The sequence below is a fragment of the Littorina saxatilis genome, linkage group LG1 (assembly GCF_037325665.1).
Source record: "Littorina saxatilis isolate snail1 linkage group LG1, US_GU_Lsax_2.0, whole genome shotgun sequence".
Lineage (NCBI taxonomy): Eukaryota > Metazoa > Mollusca > Gastropoda > Littorinimorpha > Littorinidae > Littorina > Littorina saxatilis.
Genome location: NC_090245.1, coordinates 35965078 through 35982840, shown reverse-complemented (window position 1 = coordinate 35982840; position 17763 = coordinate 35965078). Strand labels below are relative to the sequence as shown.

Genomic DNA, 17763 nt, shown 5'->3' with positions numbered 1-17763 from the left:
ATGCTTTAAACTTCAAACCAATAAAAACTTGTGCAATTCATGATTTATTCATTCTCACATCTGAAAAACGCTGTCTCAATTCTTACATACATAGCTTGCTCGAACTAAAGAGATTACAGTAACTATACATCATATTTCTTCCTTAATTTATATCGAAAAACATGAGCCCAAAATGTATTTACTTACTTTTTTTACTGGACCACGAACTATAGTAAAAGCTCCAACTTCTCGACCAACAGCAAGTCAAACAACAGAGACTAACAATCTCTAACCATAAGTCGGAGCTCGACTCAAAGAAAAATCGTCCCGGTTCTGACAACTGTGAAACTGTGACTGTTGATCAGGGCAAACAGCCTGGCAAACACCTTATTTTGTCAGTCACAGTCCTGGGGTGCGTTGCATAGGCAGAGCGCCACAGAACGTTTGCGAACGTTTTCTATGCAACGCATAGTTTTGTTGTGGCGCTCGCGAGCGTTAGCAAGCGCTCGGTACTGAAGCGTAACAATTGCGAACGCTCGCCGAGAATGGTCTAGGAAACGGGGGTTTGCGGGGAGCATTCTGGAGCATTCTGTAACGTACCTGAGAGGTGGCACGCCAAAAACTATTGCACTGTACTGAGCTTTCCGGTTGACTCTCTCTCTCTCTCTCTTTCTTCCTTTCTTTCTCTCCCTTTCTTTCTCTCTCTCTCACACACACACACACACACACACACACACACACACACACACACACACACACACACACACACACACACCCACACACTCGCGCGCGCGCAAACACACATAAGTACATGTGTGTATTTGCGCGTGTGTGTGTGAGTGTGTGTGTGTGTGAGTGTGTGTGTGTGTATAAGGTTGTGCGTGTGTGTATGTGTGTGTAAGTGTGTGTGAGAGTGTTTGTGCGCGCGCGTGTGTGTGTGTGTGGGTGTGTGCGCGTCTGGATGTGTCAGTGTGTGTGTATGTGTCTGGGTGTATGTAAGTGCATGTTTGTGTGTGTGTGCGCGCGTGCGTGTGTGTTTGTCCGTGTGTGCGTTAGTATGTATGTGTGTGTGTGTGTTGAGGGTGGTGTGTGTGTGTATGTGTTTGTGGTTGGGCATGTGTGTGTGTGTATATATATATGTGTGTGCATACATGTGTGTATGTGTGTGTGTGTCTGTGTGTGTGTCTGTGTGTATTTGTATGCGCGCGCACGGTGATTGTGCGAGTATGTATGTGTGTGTGTGCGTGTGTGTAGTAAGTGTGTGTGTTCGTGTATGTGTGCGTGTGTGTTTGTGTGTGTGTGTGTGTGTGTGTGTGTGTGTGTGCGTGTGTGTGTGCATGTGTGTGTGTGCGCGTTAGTGTATGTGTGAGTGTCTGTGTGTTTGTGCTTGTTTATGTGTGTTTGTGTATATATATGTGTGTGTGTGCACGTGTGTGTGTGCGTGTATGCTAATGTGTGTGAGTGAGGGCGCGCGTGTGCATGTGTGGGTGTGTGTGTATACATGTGTGTGTGTGTGTACGTGTATGTGTGTTTGTGTGTGCACGTGTACATAGTGCTTTTAGTTATGCGCTATAGAAATATGCATGTGTGTGTGTGTGTGTGTGTGTATATGTGTGTGTGTGTGATTGTGTGTGTGTGTTTGTGCGTGTATATGTGTGCATGTATGTGTGTGCATGCTAATGTGTGTGAGTGAGTGCGCGCGTGTGCATGTGTGTGTGTATATACGTGTGTGTGTGTGTGTGTGTGTGTGTGTGTGTGTGAGTGTGTATGTGTGTGTGTGTGTGTGTGTGTATGTGTGTGTGTGCGTATGTGTGTGTGTGTGTGCGTGCGTGTGTATTTGCATTCGCGCGCACGCGCGTTTGATTGTGTGAGTATGTATGTGTGTGTGTGTGGTGTGTGTGTGTGTTCGTGTGCGTGAGTGTTAGCTTGATTGAGTGTGTGTGTGTGTTTGTGTGTGTGTGTGTGTGTGTGTGTGTGTGTTGTGAGTGGGTGTGTGTGTGTGTGTTTGTGTGTGTTGTGAGTGGGTGTGTGTGCGTGTGTCTGCGTGTGTGTGTTTGTGTGTGTGTTTGTGTGTGCGTTAGTGTATATGAGTGTCTTTTAAGGGTGGTGTGTGTGTGTGAAAGTATATGTTCGTGTGTGTGCATGTGTGTGTGTGTCGGGGGGGGGGGTGTTTGAGGTTGTGTGTGTGTGTGTGTGTGTGTTCCTGGGTGAATATATGTGCATGTGCATGTGAGGGTGTGTGTGTGTGTGTGTTGCTTGTTTCACGAGATCGAACTTATGATTGAAAAGGCTGCCGACCCTAAACATTCAGAGAGAGAAGAATGCGTGCAGAAAGTGACCCTTGTTATGGGGGCGAGGACGCCCCCATTCTATACGGATAGTTTAGAGGTTGACCATGGGCAGCGCCATTTTGTTGTGAAATACGTCATCAGTTTGTGTACACAGGAAGTTGTGACATCCGTCACCCTTTGGGAGGTGTGAAGGCAACATTGTTCATCTGTAGAAAGTTGTGAAATCCGTCACCCTATGGGAGGGGTGACGTCAAAATTGGTCATCACAGAGTTTGTGTAACACAGGAAGTTGTGAAATACGTCACCCTATGGGAGGGGTGACGTCAAAATTGGTCATCACAGAGTTTGTGTAACACAGGAAGTTGTGAAATACGTCACCCTATGGGAGGGGTGACGTCAAAATTGTTCAACAAAAACATGATATGTCGCATTGTGCAGGGTCAACTGCAACAAACTCAAACCGAGCCATTCATACCTATCTGTATTTGAGTGACTTATATACCGACATTTTTATGTCTTATTTTCAGCACAGGTGTAGGAAAAATCATGAACCAAAATGTTATTTATTTTCTAATTTAACATTTTTTTTACAAATATGACCATGGTCTTTTAAACATACAGTGACATTAAACATTGTTATGTTAAAAAAAAGAAAAAAGAAAAAAAGCTTTTGTGCACAAATCAGAAAATACATTGTACATTTTACCTACAGGCCAAACAGTGTCTGTTGGCGGCAAAGGGCCCAGCAAGTTGCTATTTTTAGATCGATTAAAAGTTGTCAAGAACAGGCGCTTACATTTGGATGTGTCCACTGATAGTAGGTTTGGTTGTGATCAATCAGAATGATGTAGGAATACACATGCATGACAGTTTGGTATGATGACATGTAATTCAAATATGCTGAAATGTAATATTATACATGATATAATATTATTATGGCTGTTGCCATGACCATGAACCCCAAGAAAGGTTTAATGTTATGTAAAATCAAAATACCAAAATCAAGCACCTACTAATCTGGTCTCACGGTGCGGCTTGGACCTAAATATGGATGGACACGCAACTCGCTCAGCCAGCCAGCGCTGCGAGACTTACAGCGGCCAACTTCGCCGCGGCGCGCTCATTGGCTCAGCATTGAACTTGCGTCAAGGCCGATGCGCGTAGATTCCCAGAATGTTTACTTTCGGTTAGATTCTTCGACAGCATTCGCAGAGGTGACTGCCGTTACAGAGGTGACAGAGGTGAGTAAAACTGACCATCGAAAGGAAAATAAGATTCATATTGGTAATACTAATAACATACTTGCACAAGCATGTATCTACCAAAACTGTATGGGAGCACATAGTTGGAAAGGCGTGGTGAAGCGATCAAATCGAATCGTCCGTCAGTCAGTGCACTGATCAGCCACCACGATTGAACGTCACTGTCCGTATTTTGTATGTAAGCAGAGTTAAATCCTGATGTAGTTTACAAAAACAAAACAAAATCTCATTCCTGTTCCATTGTTATTCTTGTAGTTGTGATATGATATTCTAGTGAAACTGAAAGTAAGTGTTAAAAGCAGAAAAGCCGGACCGAATCAGGTAATTGGGTTGGGAAAGTTTTGCTAAGAAATCCTGTTATTTCCCTGGGTTAATAAGCATCTCTTTGTCCAACTATTTACACAATTTATTTGACTAGTTTGTGGTTTCAATTGAAATTATTGTTGTATTTATTTCTAGACTGCACGAACTTGCATTGATTGCATTTCATTGTTACAGCACAAAACACTGAATGACACATACTGATTGACGAGCATGCCAATAGCCTTCTCGTTTTACAGTATAGGTACTGATAGTTGTATACAAGTTTGAATATCACTTTGAACACTGCCACATTCAGTTCTTTTCATCATTGAATAATTTTGTTTCAGGAAGCAAGCACCACTTTTGTTGTTGATGAAAACCCCTGTACAGTCAGAAGTGTGTCAAGCTCAAAGTATTATTTCACAAAAGGTGAGAAGTTATTCGTTACATTTGCAACATTTATTGTTGAAAAATATTAAACATAAAGGCAGAATTTGTTTGTCTTGTGATTGTGATGCCTACAACTACACCCGCTTGTGATTTCTCAGTCAAGTTACTGCAGATTTGTGTATATTTCAGTCTCATGTGGTATTTGCCATATTTTTGTGTGAACATGTGTATTTTTCAAGACTTAGATTCTGTGATAACATAAAATACCATAACACATTTGATACCAGTGCATCATATAATATTTTTGGATAATTCTCATTACGCATGATTTTTTATTGTGTCACTGTGTGTACATTTACATGTGTTTTTAAATGTCAACAGGTGACAGTTCCACTTTTGGAAGAGGTGTGCAGTGAGATTGCAGAAAATGAATGCCTGTCAGCTGATCTGTGAAGCACCATTTGTCCGCCCCCTGTCGATATTTATCGACTAAGTTCCTTGTGGCTTATTGTGATAAGGCATAAGAGAGAATAAGGCATAAGAGAGAAAGAACTCTCTCTGTCTCTTGTCTCTCTTGGCTCTCTCTCTCTCTCTGTGTCTCTGTCTCTCTGTCTCTCTCTCAGTCTCTGCTCTGTCTCTGTCTGTCTCTCTCTCTCTCTCTCTCTCTCTCTCTGTCTCTCTGTCTCTGTCTCTCTCTCTGCTCTGTCTCTGTCTCTCTCTGTCTCTTGTCTCTCTCGGCTCTCTCTCTCTCTCTCTCTCTCTCTCTCTCTCTCTCCTCTCTCTCTCTCTGTCTCTGTCTCGCTCTGCTCTGTCTGTCTGTCTGTCTGTCTCTCACTGTGTCTGTCTCTGTCTCTATCTGCTCTGTCTCTGTCTTTCTCTCTCTCTGTCTCTGTCTCTTGTCTCGCTCGGCTCTCTCTCTCTCTCTCTCTCTTTCTCTCTCTCTTTTCCCTCCCCACCACCTTCCTATTTCCGTGTAATGAATTGTGTGGGTGTATTATTTTGCTTGTGTGTGTTTTGGTAGTAAAATACGCTACTGCATGTGTCATTTTGTATTTGCTGCAAGATCGCGTTGTCTGCTTTTTTCACGAGATCGGACCGAGTCAAGTTTTAAAAGGCTGACGTCCACAAAAAGTCAGAGCGAGAAGAATGTGTGCAGATAGTGACACTTGCGTGTTATTGTGATGAGGCATAAAGAGGAAAAGAGCTCTCTCTCTCTCTCTCTCTCTCTCTCTCTCTCTCTCTCTCTCTCTCTCTCTCTCTCTCTCTCTCTCTCTCTCTCTTTCTCTCTCTCTCTTTCTCTCTCTCTCTCTCTCTGCCCTCCCCCACCTTCATATCTGCGTGCAATGAAGTGTGTGGGTGTATTTGCGTGTGCGTATGGCAATGGCTGTGTGTGTGTGTGGGTGTGTGTGTGTGCGTGCTTGTTTGTGTTTATGTGTGTATCACTGTTGGTTTATGTTAATGTGTGTGAGTGAGTGAGTGCGCGCGTGTGTATGTGTGTATGTAAACATATATGTGTGTGTGTGTTTGTGTGTGTGTGTGTGTGTGTATAAGTGTGTGTGTGTGTGTTTGTGTGTGTGTGCGTGTGTGTGTGTGTGTGTATACGCGCGCGTGTGTGCGGAAGGGCGAGGGGGGCGAGAGAGAGACAGATAGAGAGATCGAGAAAGAGAAAGAAAGGGAGGAAGAGACAGACAGACGAACAGAGAGAGAAAGAGAGAGAGAAAGAGAGAGAGACAGAGAGAGAGAGAGACAGGTAGAGAGAGAGAAAGAAAAAGAAAGGGAGGGACAGACAGACAGACGAACAGAGAGGGAAAGAGAAAGACAGAGACACGGAGAGAGAGAGAGAGAGAGAGAGAGAGAGAGAGAGAGAGAGAGAGAGAGAGAGCCCGCGCACACGGGCTTTTTACTCCTAAACATTCACCTTTATTGAATGAAATGAAGACCACAACGCTTTTCCACGGACTCGACAAGAAATCTAACTGTCAAATCTGACCACCAAAAAAAAGAAAAGGAAAGGCCCTGCTTCTCCACGTGGGGTACGAAACTCAAACACACACACACAGATATCCTGAGGGCCACTGCATACCGTCACCCCTAAAATGTACTCATGGACTGAGCTGTAAGCGATTGGACTCGTCTACTTTTGTCAGTGCGGGTAGGGAGGGCTGTTCCAAGTACAAAGCGACTGTTCGGATGATCGCCCCCAATATATATACATGCATTGACTCGGCTGTCAGCGAAGAGATGGGTCCATTTACTTGAAAATAGGTAGAGAGGGTAGAATTGAGTTCGCCGCGAACAGTTCGCCGCGAACATAGCGTTTCCTACAACATGAAAACTTTTTGTCTCTTCGCGAACAGATCGTTTGCTCTATGCAACGCACCCCAGGACTGTGCTTACTCGCCTGTCTCGGATCGGTGTGCTCGCTGTGTAGCGCTTTTGTGACCCACAGCCACAGAGATATATCTCTGTGCCCGCAGCGAAGGAAGCACAGGCCAAAGACAGTTTATCTCCACAGCTACTGTACGCATTACCAAGGACGGTGATCGATACATTTTCTTGCGCGTTCCCATCTCCAGCAAATGTAAACTAGCACTTGGATCTGCCTCAAACTTTTGCACCTATTGCTCCAACCATTTTGTGCTCAACATGCAAAGTCAATATTTTTTAACCTAAAACCCTGAATTAATATAAATATTTGTTTAGTTCTTTTGAAAAAGTTACGTAATACGACACGCTTATTATACACATTCGCACAAAGCACCACACATTTAGGTCAGCCTATTGGTCATAACTTCTGAAATTTCCAAAGCAAATCATTGAGAACTTGAGCAGATATGGCTCTTTGAGGGGAGGACCCCCTCAAAAATGGCCGCAAAACGTGCCTTTTTTGGCCTCTGAAACGGTTGACACCTACTGCCTTGCCTTTGACAAAAGGCTACATAAAGACTAAAGACGTCAGGTGCATAACACAAAATGTTCTGAACAGGAAATTGAACGGCCTTGCCAATGGTTGTCAGAAGTGTTTGGTTTGTGCATTGTTCTGATTTTTTGCAGATTTTAAAATACGGGGCTATGGTTTTTGTCAGGTCGATTTTAGGGGTGACCTTGTTTGACAGGCTGTCACGGGATGTCTATATAAAGTACCACCAATCGGATAAATGATATGTACAGCTGACATAATGACCTTTTCGGGCATATAAAGTTCAACTAAAATAGATTGTGTTTTAATGCTTTTCTTAGCATGCAAAGATTGTTGCAATACTTTTTTTGGCCAAGTTTATGTCCTTTGCATCTCAAACGTTTATTTTTCATTTCCCTGCAGAGAGGAGCTTTTTGTAAACTGATACAGGCAACATTTCCTATAATTTTGTTGTTGTTCAGACCTGATTACCACTGAAATTTCCTGGTGTACAAATGAGGCAAAAAATGTGTACAATCAGAATTTTAAGGTGTACAATTCATTCTCGCGGTACACACTGTGCTTTATTCCCCCCTCAAACCCCATTATTTAAAGACTGTAAATACATGTAAGAAAGAATTTGTGCTGAAAGTAAATTAAAACATTTTTGTTGAAAAAAAAAACTATACACTATTAGATATTTGAAAATGTGACACAAAACGAATGTTAGAAAAACATAATTTTTATTTTTGACCTCTGAGGAAAATTTGCATCAGCTGCTGTCAGCAGTATTGAGTCAGCCCTTCATTTCTGTCACTGCACTGGTCAGTATTTTCTGGTCTCATACAGTCCTCTTTACACATTGCTTTCTAGGCTCACACAGTCCTCTTCAGACTTATATATAAAAAAAAATTTAAATTATTTTTTAATTTAATTTTTTTTTATTTATTTTTTGCGTATGATTTTAATGTCTGGCGTATAATCGTACAGAGGTCTTCAATTTCGTAAGATTGTACGCAAATTTCGTACAGTAACCAGGTCTGTAATGTTGTTCAAGCCTCCAGTATTTAAACTGAGCAAAACGTAACAGAAGAAAAGTCTTTCGGCATTCCTGATGCGAGTCACAACTCGAACATCTATATATATATACGACTTGTGTCTGTGTGTGTGTCTGTGTGTTTGTGTATCTGTGTATTTGTGTGTTTGTGTATTTGTGTATTCGCCATGCACGGCCAAAGTTCTCGATGGATCTGCTTCAAATTTGGTGGGCATATTCAGGTAGACCCGGGACACGACACAACCTGGTCGATATTTCAACACGTGCTCTCAGCGCGCAGCGCGGAACCGATTTTGGTTCCACCTCAGCTATTTTGGTTCCACCTCAGCTACCCGGGCCCCCATACCGACACACCAAAGCCAAAGTTCTCGGTGGATCTTTTTCAAATTTGGACACCGTATTCAGCTACACCCCGGACACAATATCATCGATGAGATATTTCAACACGTGCTCTCAGCGCTGAATCGATTTTGGTTTTTGTGTTCATTTCACCATTATAAGTAACTCTTCCTTATCTTCTCATATTCTCCAGGTTTTCAGCGTTTACCTCCCTTCCTTCGTATGGTGCACTTTTGTGTGAGTGGAGCGTCTTCGGATATTCCCGGCGTTCTGTTACTGTTACTATTTTTAGAAGGTCAACGCAGTGTCCAGAACGTAAATTGGACCCGTAAATTATCCTCACTGTAAAAGTGCAAAGGTCGAATCAATTTATAGCCACGCGAAAAATACACTGTCATCTATCTCTCTATAGATACGGCTTCTCTGTTTTTTTATGTGTGTGTGTGTGTGTGTGTGTGTGTGTGTGTGTGTGTGTGTGTGTGTGTGTGTGTGTGTGTGTGTCTCTATGTGAGCAACACCTGTGCATTGTTCAGTTCTGTTTGTGATGTGGTCTGGCGGCTTTTGTGTAATTTTATGTACTGGCCTTCCTTTTAGAAGCCATAACTTGCTCAGTCCTGTTTGAGTGGAGTTCGCCTCCAAAGGTGATTAACACGGTTACATTCGTCGACAAGGATGGGACTCGATATGGTCAGGAATGGCATTATGGCCACTGAATCATTTTCGTGCTGTTCCCATTCCACGAATCTGGGAGGGACCTAAGCTTGGCGGGTCCATTGTTCGGACCCGGCGAAGCCGGCGTACGGCTCTAAGTACATCTTCCCGGCAAAGCCGGCTACCCGGCGAAGCGGGTATTCATTCTAGTTCTGTAATATATGTGGGGCTCTCTCTCGATGCAGCCCGGTGGAACAGACTTCTCATTCTGAGAAGAGTGGACAATTTGCTATTCACTAAACGCACACGGCTAATGCTGGAGATTGCCTACCAGGTCGACGCCCTTATCTTCTTTTTGCACGGTTGCCCCAGTGTTGCTGCATGAACCTGGTACCTCCCCTCTCACCTACCACCTGTCTGTGTTTGTGTGTGTGTAAAAACTAACGCACTCCAATTTATAAAGCAATGTAACTTTAATGTAAAGGATCTTATCACTAAATCAGAAATGCGTGGTGTATGCGAGATTCTTAGTGGCCGCTCAGCAACAGGAAATACATAGAGCTCATTCAGATACATGAGCATGCAAGCACGCACGTGCACAGACAAACACATGCAGACAGACACAGCAATACCATAGGTGTGCATTCACACATTATACGCATGCCAACAAATGAAATGCACATCTTTACTGAGAAACGTTTTACAACAGTACTTTACTATTTCCCGTTTGATTTTAATTTCTTTTAAAAGAAAACAACAACGAAATGTGCCCAAAACAGGAAAACAAACATTGCATAAATATATTTCAACAACTGTCTAGGAAACACTTATTTTTGGCGGGTAAAGGTGCTCCTACCGACTTACATTTTGTTGTCGTCCTGGAATTTTGGCCTAACTCGATTTCTTTCTTTCTTTATTTGGTGTTTAACGTCGTTTTCAACCACGAAGGTTATATCGCGACGGGGCCTAACTCGATTCTTGGTGATTTCAATCTTTGTTTGCTTTAGATATTAGACTAAGTAAATCCTTTCTCCATGAGAAATATTCTCTAAAATACAATGGACAATACATGATTTAACATTATTTTATCTTTCTATCCATACCAGGTACAAATATAAACACTTTCTTTCTTTCTTTCTTTATTTGGTGTTTAACGTCGTTTTCAACCATTCAAGGTTATATCGCGACGAGGAAAGGGGGGAGATGGGATAGAGCCACTTGTCAATTGTTTCTTGTTCACAAAAGCACTTAATCAAAAATTTGCTCCAGTACTGGGAGAATGCAAATTTCCAGTACAAAGGACTTAACATTTCTTACATACTGCTTGACTAAAATCTTTACAAACATTGACTATATTCTATACAAGAAACACTTAACAAGGGTAAAAGGAGAAACAGAATCCGTTAGTCGCCTCTTACGACATGCTGGGGAGCATCGGGTAAATCCTTTCTCGTCCCAACCAATATGGAACTCCCCCTAACCCGCGGGGGGCATATAAACGCTATTTCATAAAAAAAATTAATAAACACTTTTGGCCTTCTGCTAAAAAGCTGTCGAAAATGAGAATCGTAAACACATGAGGCAGAGCGCTGTTGAGAACTGATAAACAAAGGGAAGTAAGCGCTCTAAATGCATACAACATGTGTAATAGAGTAAGCGAGAGTTATTGGGAACCATTCTCCTGGCACCTGAGAGAATAACAAGCATTTAAATGAACAAGCTATTTTCATCCTCGCATCGCTTACTTCCCTTTGTTTATTAGATGTCTAAAATGTGTTACGCCAAAATTCCATGACAACGTCAGTTTATTGCAGTTCACTTACAGCATAACCCCCCCTAATTCTCCGTAAGGGATTAGCCTAAAATCCATTTTTTCCAATAATGTTTCTGTACTTACAGCAATGTAAAATACAAAATGGAAAAGATCTGCATACCTGATTTTACATGTATTTGCATTATATAATGTTATTAAAACGCTAACTTTAACTTGTTCCAGTCTTACAATGTACATGTACCACAGTTCTATCTACAGTACAATCAAACCTTGGCACCTTTGAATCCCTCAAACACCTTTGTGTGTGTGTGGGTCAATGCAGCTCCAGAGATTTCTTTACCCAAAACCCAACCAAAAAAAAGGGGTGACAGGGTTTTAGACTAGGAACAAGCGCATCATAAATTCAAGAATTGTAAAATTCATAAAACAATACAATGCCTATGGACAAGCACATCAATAATATGGCAAAGCAGGCGTTTGACACTTTGTGGGAGATACATTTAAAACAGGAGCCAACAACAGATCTATCATGAAGTTTGTCTCTTTCTTCGTTCTTTTGCATCACGCTTCTTACACAACTATCATCAGTCATCATGGCTGACATTGCTACCCCATCCCCTTTCCCAAGCGTAAATACATGTACAAGGGTGCACCTGGAAAATTCCAAAAACCGGCAAAAGTTGGGGTCCAAGCTTTTTTAGTATTTAAAATGCAAAAAAAAACCCTCTCCTGGAACAAAAACATCGGCAGCCGATGAAACCAAAAACCGGCTGCCGGCATGTAGCCGGCAGAGTTGCACCCATGCATGTATGGTGATAAATGCCTTATCTGTACATATTTTACCCATCTTTTGCATTTGGTAAGTCAGATATCAAACATAAAGACGGAAGCAGATCTTCTCAAGTGATAAATTTCCCCATTGGTCAATTACAGATAAAATAATTATGTAGCTGATCGAGTCACCTCATCAAATAATACAGTGTATTGACCAAAGTGAAGTAACAACTTTTACCAAACATAACTGTTGAATAAAATAAGTAAACTCTGAAATTGCCTGGAAGACATGTACTATGATGTAGGACAGTGTGCATATTTTCAACAAAGAAAACAGGTACATGGACGGTGCAAAATCAAAACTCAACTATTCAGCAGACATTAAATTGATTTTGACACCTAAAAGGGGGGAGGGGGGGGGGGGAGGGGGGGGGGGGGGCACGAACAGCAGTTTGACAATGTTGGCACCCTAGAATAAAGCATTATAAATTGTCTTGTAAGTAAATTGCCAACATAAGGAACTTTCATTTATGTTTTCTCTCCACAACACACACACTCACATTCAAACACGCTCACACACGCACAAACAAAATAATCTCTTACTACACGTAAGCACCTGACATTTTGCTGCCATAATACAGTAATATTTCAATGGAGGAAAAGGATTACTCAACATTTAAGTACAATGTCCTTCTCAGATCAAAAGAAAATTTCTCGAGGACGAAGAATCATAAACAAACAGATAAGTATGTGAACCTACGTTTTATGGTTGTTGTCCTATCAGTGAATGTCCTAATCATTTCTTATCCTACATACGTGAGAGAGACCACTCATTACATAACAATATCGTTCAAACCACACGTGTGTATATCATGTAAATCACTAAACGAGGTCATGTAAAGCAAGTCTGGCAGGGACCTGTTTTTCCACGGCATATGATGCCAAAGTCACTGATACAAATGCCATTATGGAGAGAAAAAAATTGCGCTCGCAAATTCCCCTCAATGAATTACATAGCTCTCTATCTATGTATGTGGGCAAAATAGATCTACATACGTATGTACTTCAAAAACCCATAACATGCTGCCGGTACGCTGTACCCTAACACACTCACACTGTGTCAAATGACTCAAACCCTTTAGAACACTCGGAGTCAAAGTTTTCAGCTCTCAGAAAGGACAAAATGAAAAGATGTGACTCCAAAATCAGATTACGTATCTAAGCTGGGCTACAACCACCGGACCACTGCACTGCCTAGGTACTACTTCATGTGTATTAGTTATAACACTAACAGCAGCAGAAAAACATTTAGCTGCCATCTAGAACACACTGACACAGTGGTCAGCGCCAACAATTCAGTGATAAGTCCCCACAAACTTCAACACAAGTAACAGTTACAGCAGCCTCTCACTGCCACCAGAAACTGACAGAGAAGCTGACAGACAGCGACCTGACGTAGTGCCAGTGTTTGGGAGGAATGTACAGCATGTCGCCTGGCTTCAGCACACACTCCAGGTAAACAGCGTCCGCAAACTTGGGGAACTTTTCCAGGTCCGGCTGCTCGCAGTCAACCTGGCTCGTGTTTTCCAACATCTTGGTGGGGTGGGGGTAGACGTGTTCTGTGAATTCGGGGGAGTAAAGACGTACATATTTCTCCCCCATCACCTGACAGAGAAAGTTGTGTTTGGGGTCCTGGTGAAGCGGGGACACTGTGCCTTGGGGTCCGAACCAGGCGTTGATGTCCACCTCCTCTTCTTGGCCCAGGCAGCAGTAGACCGGGATGCTGATGTCGTCTTTCAGCTCAGAAATCTGAAATTGTGAAAAATATATGAATCTGTATCATAGTGTATGTGTTTCACTTCGAAAGAAGGTTTCATAACTAATGTAAACCAAATTGGATTAGAGCCATTTAATTTGAAAAGAAGTAATCACTGGGCTCTTTTTGCATTCACTGAAATTCATGAGTGGTCACAAATTTATACAAAACCAAATAATAAATAATAATGATAAATAACTATTCTATAGCACGAGTCCCTCATCAATTGGCTCCAGGTGCATAAAAGAGAAAGGCAAATTTTACTTCAAATTTCAATGTAGCGTACAAAAAGGTTGATAGCTACCCAAAGAGATCTTTTTCGTCAGCTTAAACTAAATTAAAAAACTTCATAAATTGTTATCCGTCTTTTCACAGAGATGTGCTAGCATTGCTGACAGAAATGTTTTTGCTTTAACACCTCACTGGATTTTGACAAGAAAGTACAGATAAAAGACAAAGCCTTGTTACACACAAACTACAGTGAAACCTGTCTACTACTATCACAACCACGCAAGGAACTGACCTAAAGTGGTCTTTATAGAGAAGTGGTCAAATGGAAAGGTGAATTAATCATATAGTATACAATAGGACTAGGAGGAAAACTAGTCTTCTTGGGGTGGTTGTTGTGGGCAGGTGGTCGCTTTACAGAGGTAGTCGAAAGGAATGTTGACAAAACATGTATTTTGTCTGCCTGAGTGACAATCGTCAGGGGTCGACACTAACTTATTTGGCCTGGGGCCACACTGGCCCCAGAGATGGAAATTGCTGGGGCGGAAAACAAAAATCTGGGGCCCACTCTTATTCATGCTAAGTATTCAGAATCCCCACTTTTTCCAAGTGGTTCTCCACTATAAGATCTGCACGGGCGGCAATGCATTGATTGTCTGTTTTACTTCATCGTACTGAAGCCAGGGAAATTCTTTCAACCATTATTTTGACATTGAAATTACGACAGCGCTTCGCGCTTTTGGCTGCATCGGTCTCCTTTTTCGTTTCTCTCCACCCTGTTCTTCATCTTCATTTCCATGTCTTTTTACACCAGGGAAGTGTCGCCACATTTTGCGTTTGGAATTTGAAGGCGATACTTATCTCTCACGCTAAAGAGCGCAATCTGGGAGTTATTTCCCTTGCGGCATTGTCCTTCGACGATTTCAATTTTTTTTTCTTGACTGCGGCATTGATCGTAACGCAAATTTCAGTGACGACTTTGACTGGCGATTTTTAGTGATTGGCTCTGGCATTAGAATTTTCGGTTTGTCATTGTTGGAATTTATCCTGGGGCGGAGTGGGCCCCAAGCTCCGGCAATGTTTGGGGCGGAACACAAAACTCTGGGGCGTTCCGCCCCCCGCCCCCGCTAGTGTCGAACCCTGATTGTTACTTACTTGATCAAAGAGGTTGTGTTGAGCAAGGTAGCCTTTGGTTTCTGACTTAGGATTAGTAATGAACTCCTCAACGAACTCATTGACTGTCATTAGTTTCTGTGTCCAGTCCTCTTCAGTGTATCGTGACCCGATCTCCACAGGCACCGTTCTGGCACCTGCAATTTTCTTCAGGTATTCCAGGGACCACTTGCTTGTGGTCAGTGCTGGCCAGTAGCCAATAGCACCAGTGATGACCACAGGATGCTGAAGGTCAAAGAACATGGCGTTGAACATTTCCACTGATGGACATTGGCACTGAGGGATCTCCTTTTCCTTCGACAAAGTTGATACACTGTCACTGCCTCCATTTTCTTCTGAGCGTTTATAAGTGTCATCCACAGAATTGTTTTCGCTTGATTTTTGATTTTCTTCACCATCAGCTTTTGATTTCTTGTGTGGTACCCTATTCTCACTCCCACTTTTCTCTTCATTATCACCATCGTCTGCAACACTTGGGCGCCTTTCGCCAAAAGACTGCTGGAACTTGGTGGACATTTTAGCGAGGATGTTGTCCATAACAGGCGCCCCCATAAGCAGCCCCATGTCACAGGTTTTCAGTATAGATGCATGATCAATGTTGCTTTCACTGTTGCTTAGCAAAGCACACTGACTCAGGGCTTTTAGGACTGACAGCAGAGTGTACGCATAGCGCCAGTTAATGTTCACATCTTTCCAATACCCTGTGTTCAGTTTCTCCCACGTTTTGTCCAACAGAACATTGCACGACTCAATACACTGAGCATACTCTTTGGAAAACAGCTGCTCAGCTGCAGTGGAAAGCTGACTGAAGAAGGCATCACCCAGAACAGACTGATCTGTGATGTGACTGAGAAGTTTGGATGCAGAGTCTGGCAGAATGTCTTTGAGAGGTCCAAGAGAAGGGTGAGTTTCTTCAGGTGGTTGTGCTTTATCCTCCTCTGCCATGGCTGAGCTCTGTTAAACAGAAAGTCAACCAAAATATAAAACAATTCAACCATCCACAAGTTATCAAGTAGAAGTAGTAGAAACTTTAAAATTGTATGTGTTGAAACTAAAAGGTTAAGGAAAATATTGATGCACTATTCAGTCTATTGAATCCCAAAAACCCTGAATGTTATCAGATCGATTTGGTCGATTGTTGTGGAAGTTACACTGCAGAATGTGCCGTGCGACTATGATCGGAAATATCCTGAACACGCCGCACTACGACAATTGAAAAGTTCCTTAACGCACCGTGCGACTCCCACCCACTTTGAAATTTTATAAGGTTGACGGGATAAATATTTTTATTTTTAAAGTACTACTTTTCAGGATTTTGCTTCTACACACTGGCACTGGCAACATTCTTTCCATCTGGATTTGGGAGTGGGGCATTCAACTTGAATAATATATTACCCTCGTAGTTGTTGTTTAACCACTTAATCAGTGTGGGTCAATATCATATGTGCCAAAACTCGGCAAAAGGTGCACAAACAATAAGGAAATAAATGTCGTGCATGGCTTTCTTTTTGTGCAGGGAGAGTGTGGGAGTATTGATCACTAAAAAGCCGCTAAAACGAACAAAAATCAACCTTTAGAATCCAGTCATGTTGGATACATTCCCGTACTGTCATTTGTTTACATCGATGCATCTGAAGACCGCCCAAAAATAATCAAATTTGGTCAAAACTGTTCTAAGGCCAAAAAAAAAAATTGTCTGTTTAGGGTAACCCGACCGACCCTATCGATTTGGCGCCGACCCAAAAACTTTTTTTTGATTTCAAAAAAAAAAAGAAAAAAAAAGAGGTAAAAATGCTAAAAAGAGACATTTGGCGTTGAAAAAAAAAAAAAAAAAAAAAAACCCCTACCTACCTACCGACCCTACTTTTTTTGGTCATGTTACCCTAAACAGACAATTTTTTTTTTTGGCCTAATAAGCGACCATGCTAGTGCATGTTCTTGCTTTCAAATGTAACGATTTAATCAAATTCAAAGCAAAACATCAGGGTGTCAGATGTAAGATGTTTCGTAATGCAATTGGAAAACTTATTATCACCTTCACTTGTGAATATATAGTCTCGCCTTGGATCTGGAACACAAAAAAACGATGAAGAACTATAGCTGTCTCAGACAGAATGCAATGCACGCAAAAAAAATACGCAGAACTCGAAAGATAGTACTTGAGAAATTTGTATCAACAGATTGTTTGAAGAAGTTGGAATTTAAACAGGGCGTTTAACTTTTAATGCTTTCAACAACAAAAAATAAATAAATTTTGTCTACTTCAAGCAATTTTTGGTGTGCCACCTCCTTTGTCCTTGTGGGCCTTTTGGCACTAATTAATAAAAGTGTGTGTGTGTGTGTGTGTGTGTGTAAGCGCGCGCGCGCACTCGCGAGCGTATTGTCACTATATTGCCGCCTTTCGAGAAGGGCTCAGACTGAGACTAGTAGAGAGAGAGAGAGATAGAGAGAAGCCAGGAACAATGCACTGCATTGTGTGTGGCGTGATTCAGTCTGTTTCTGTGTAAATTCGCATGCGCTACTTCAATGCGCTGTCTTTTTTCGCTTCATTTAAACCAACAAAAAGCACTCAAACAGTGCAGAAGAACGCCCACAAACAGAGGATACCCACAATCGTACCTCAAACTCTGTACAGACGCCTGAGAAGAGGAGGAGCGAATGCACCGGAAGTTACCACAAAATCGGAAGTAGCCCCCGTAAAGACTGGTTCCGTATCGAACTCAAAAACATGAACTGAAGAAACTGCAGATTTTTATTTTTGATTATTTTGCATTGAAACTTTCTCTCTTGAATTCTAACTTTACATTACTGTAGTGTATATTAACTT

The 17763-nt window shown here is 42.0% G+C and overlaps 1 protein-coding gene and 2 long non-coding RNA genes across 3 annotated transcripts; 1 reads left to right on the top strand and 2 right to left on the bottom strand.

Moving 5' to 3' along the window:
• Window positions 1-2213: 2213 nt before the first annotated feature.
• LOC138968350 (uncharacterized) lies at window positions 2214-4817 on the top strand. Its single transcript, XR_011456149.1, has 3 exons — window positions 2214-3511; window positions 4183-4264; window positions 4607-4817. It is a non-coding gene; the product is annotated as an uncharacterized lncRNA (long non-coding RNA).
• Window positions 4818-9865: 5048 nt separating this feature from the next.
• Window positions 9866-12137, bottom strand: LOC138968459 (uncharacterized). The gene is made up of 2 exons (XR_011456203.1): window positions 10138-12137; window positions 9866-10062 (listed from the first exon to the last, which is right to left on the bottom strand). It is a non-coding gene; the product is annotated as an uncharacterized lncRNA (long non-coding RNA).
• Window positions 12138-12733: 596 nt separating this feature from the next.
• On the bottom strand, window positions 12734-17005 carry LOC138968438 (bifunctional peptidase and arginyl-hydroxylase JMJD5-like). Its single transcript, XM_070341018.1, has 3 exons — window positions 16972-17005; window positions 14919-15890; window positions 12734-13528 (listed from the first exon to the last, which is right to left on the bottom strand). The coding sequence occupies exons 2-3, from the start codon at window positions 15879-15881 to the stop codon at window positions 13127-13129; spliced, it is 1365 nt and encodes a 454-aa protein (XP_070197119.1). The 5' UTR covers window positions 15882-15890; window positions 16972-17005; the 3' UTR covers window positions 12734-13126.
• Between the last annotated feature and the right edge of the window lie 758 nt (window positions 17006-17763).

Bases quoted from the DNA above. Each gene is read 5' to 3' on its own strand.
- LOC138968438 (XM_070341018.1), bottom strand. From the start codon at position 15,881: ATGGCAGAGGAGGATAAAGCACAACCACCTGAAGAAACTCACCCTTCT. The intron at 13,529-14,918 runs GTAAGTAACAAT...TCACAATTTCAG, and splicing joins AACACAACCTCTTTGATCAA to ATTTCTGAGCTGAAAGACGA.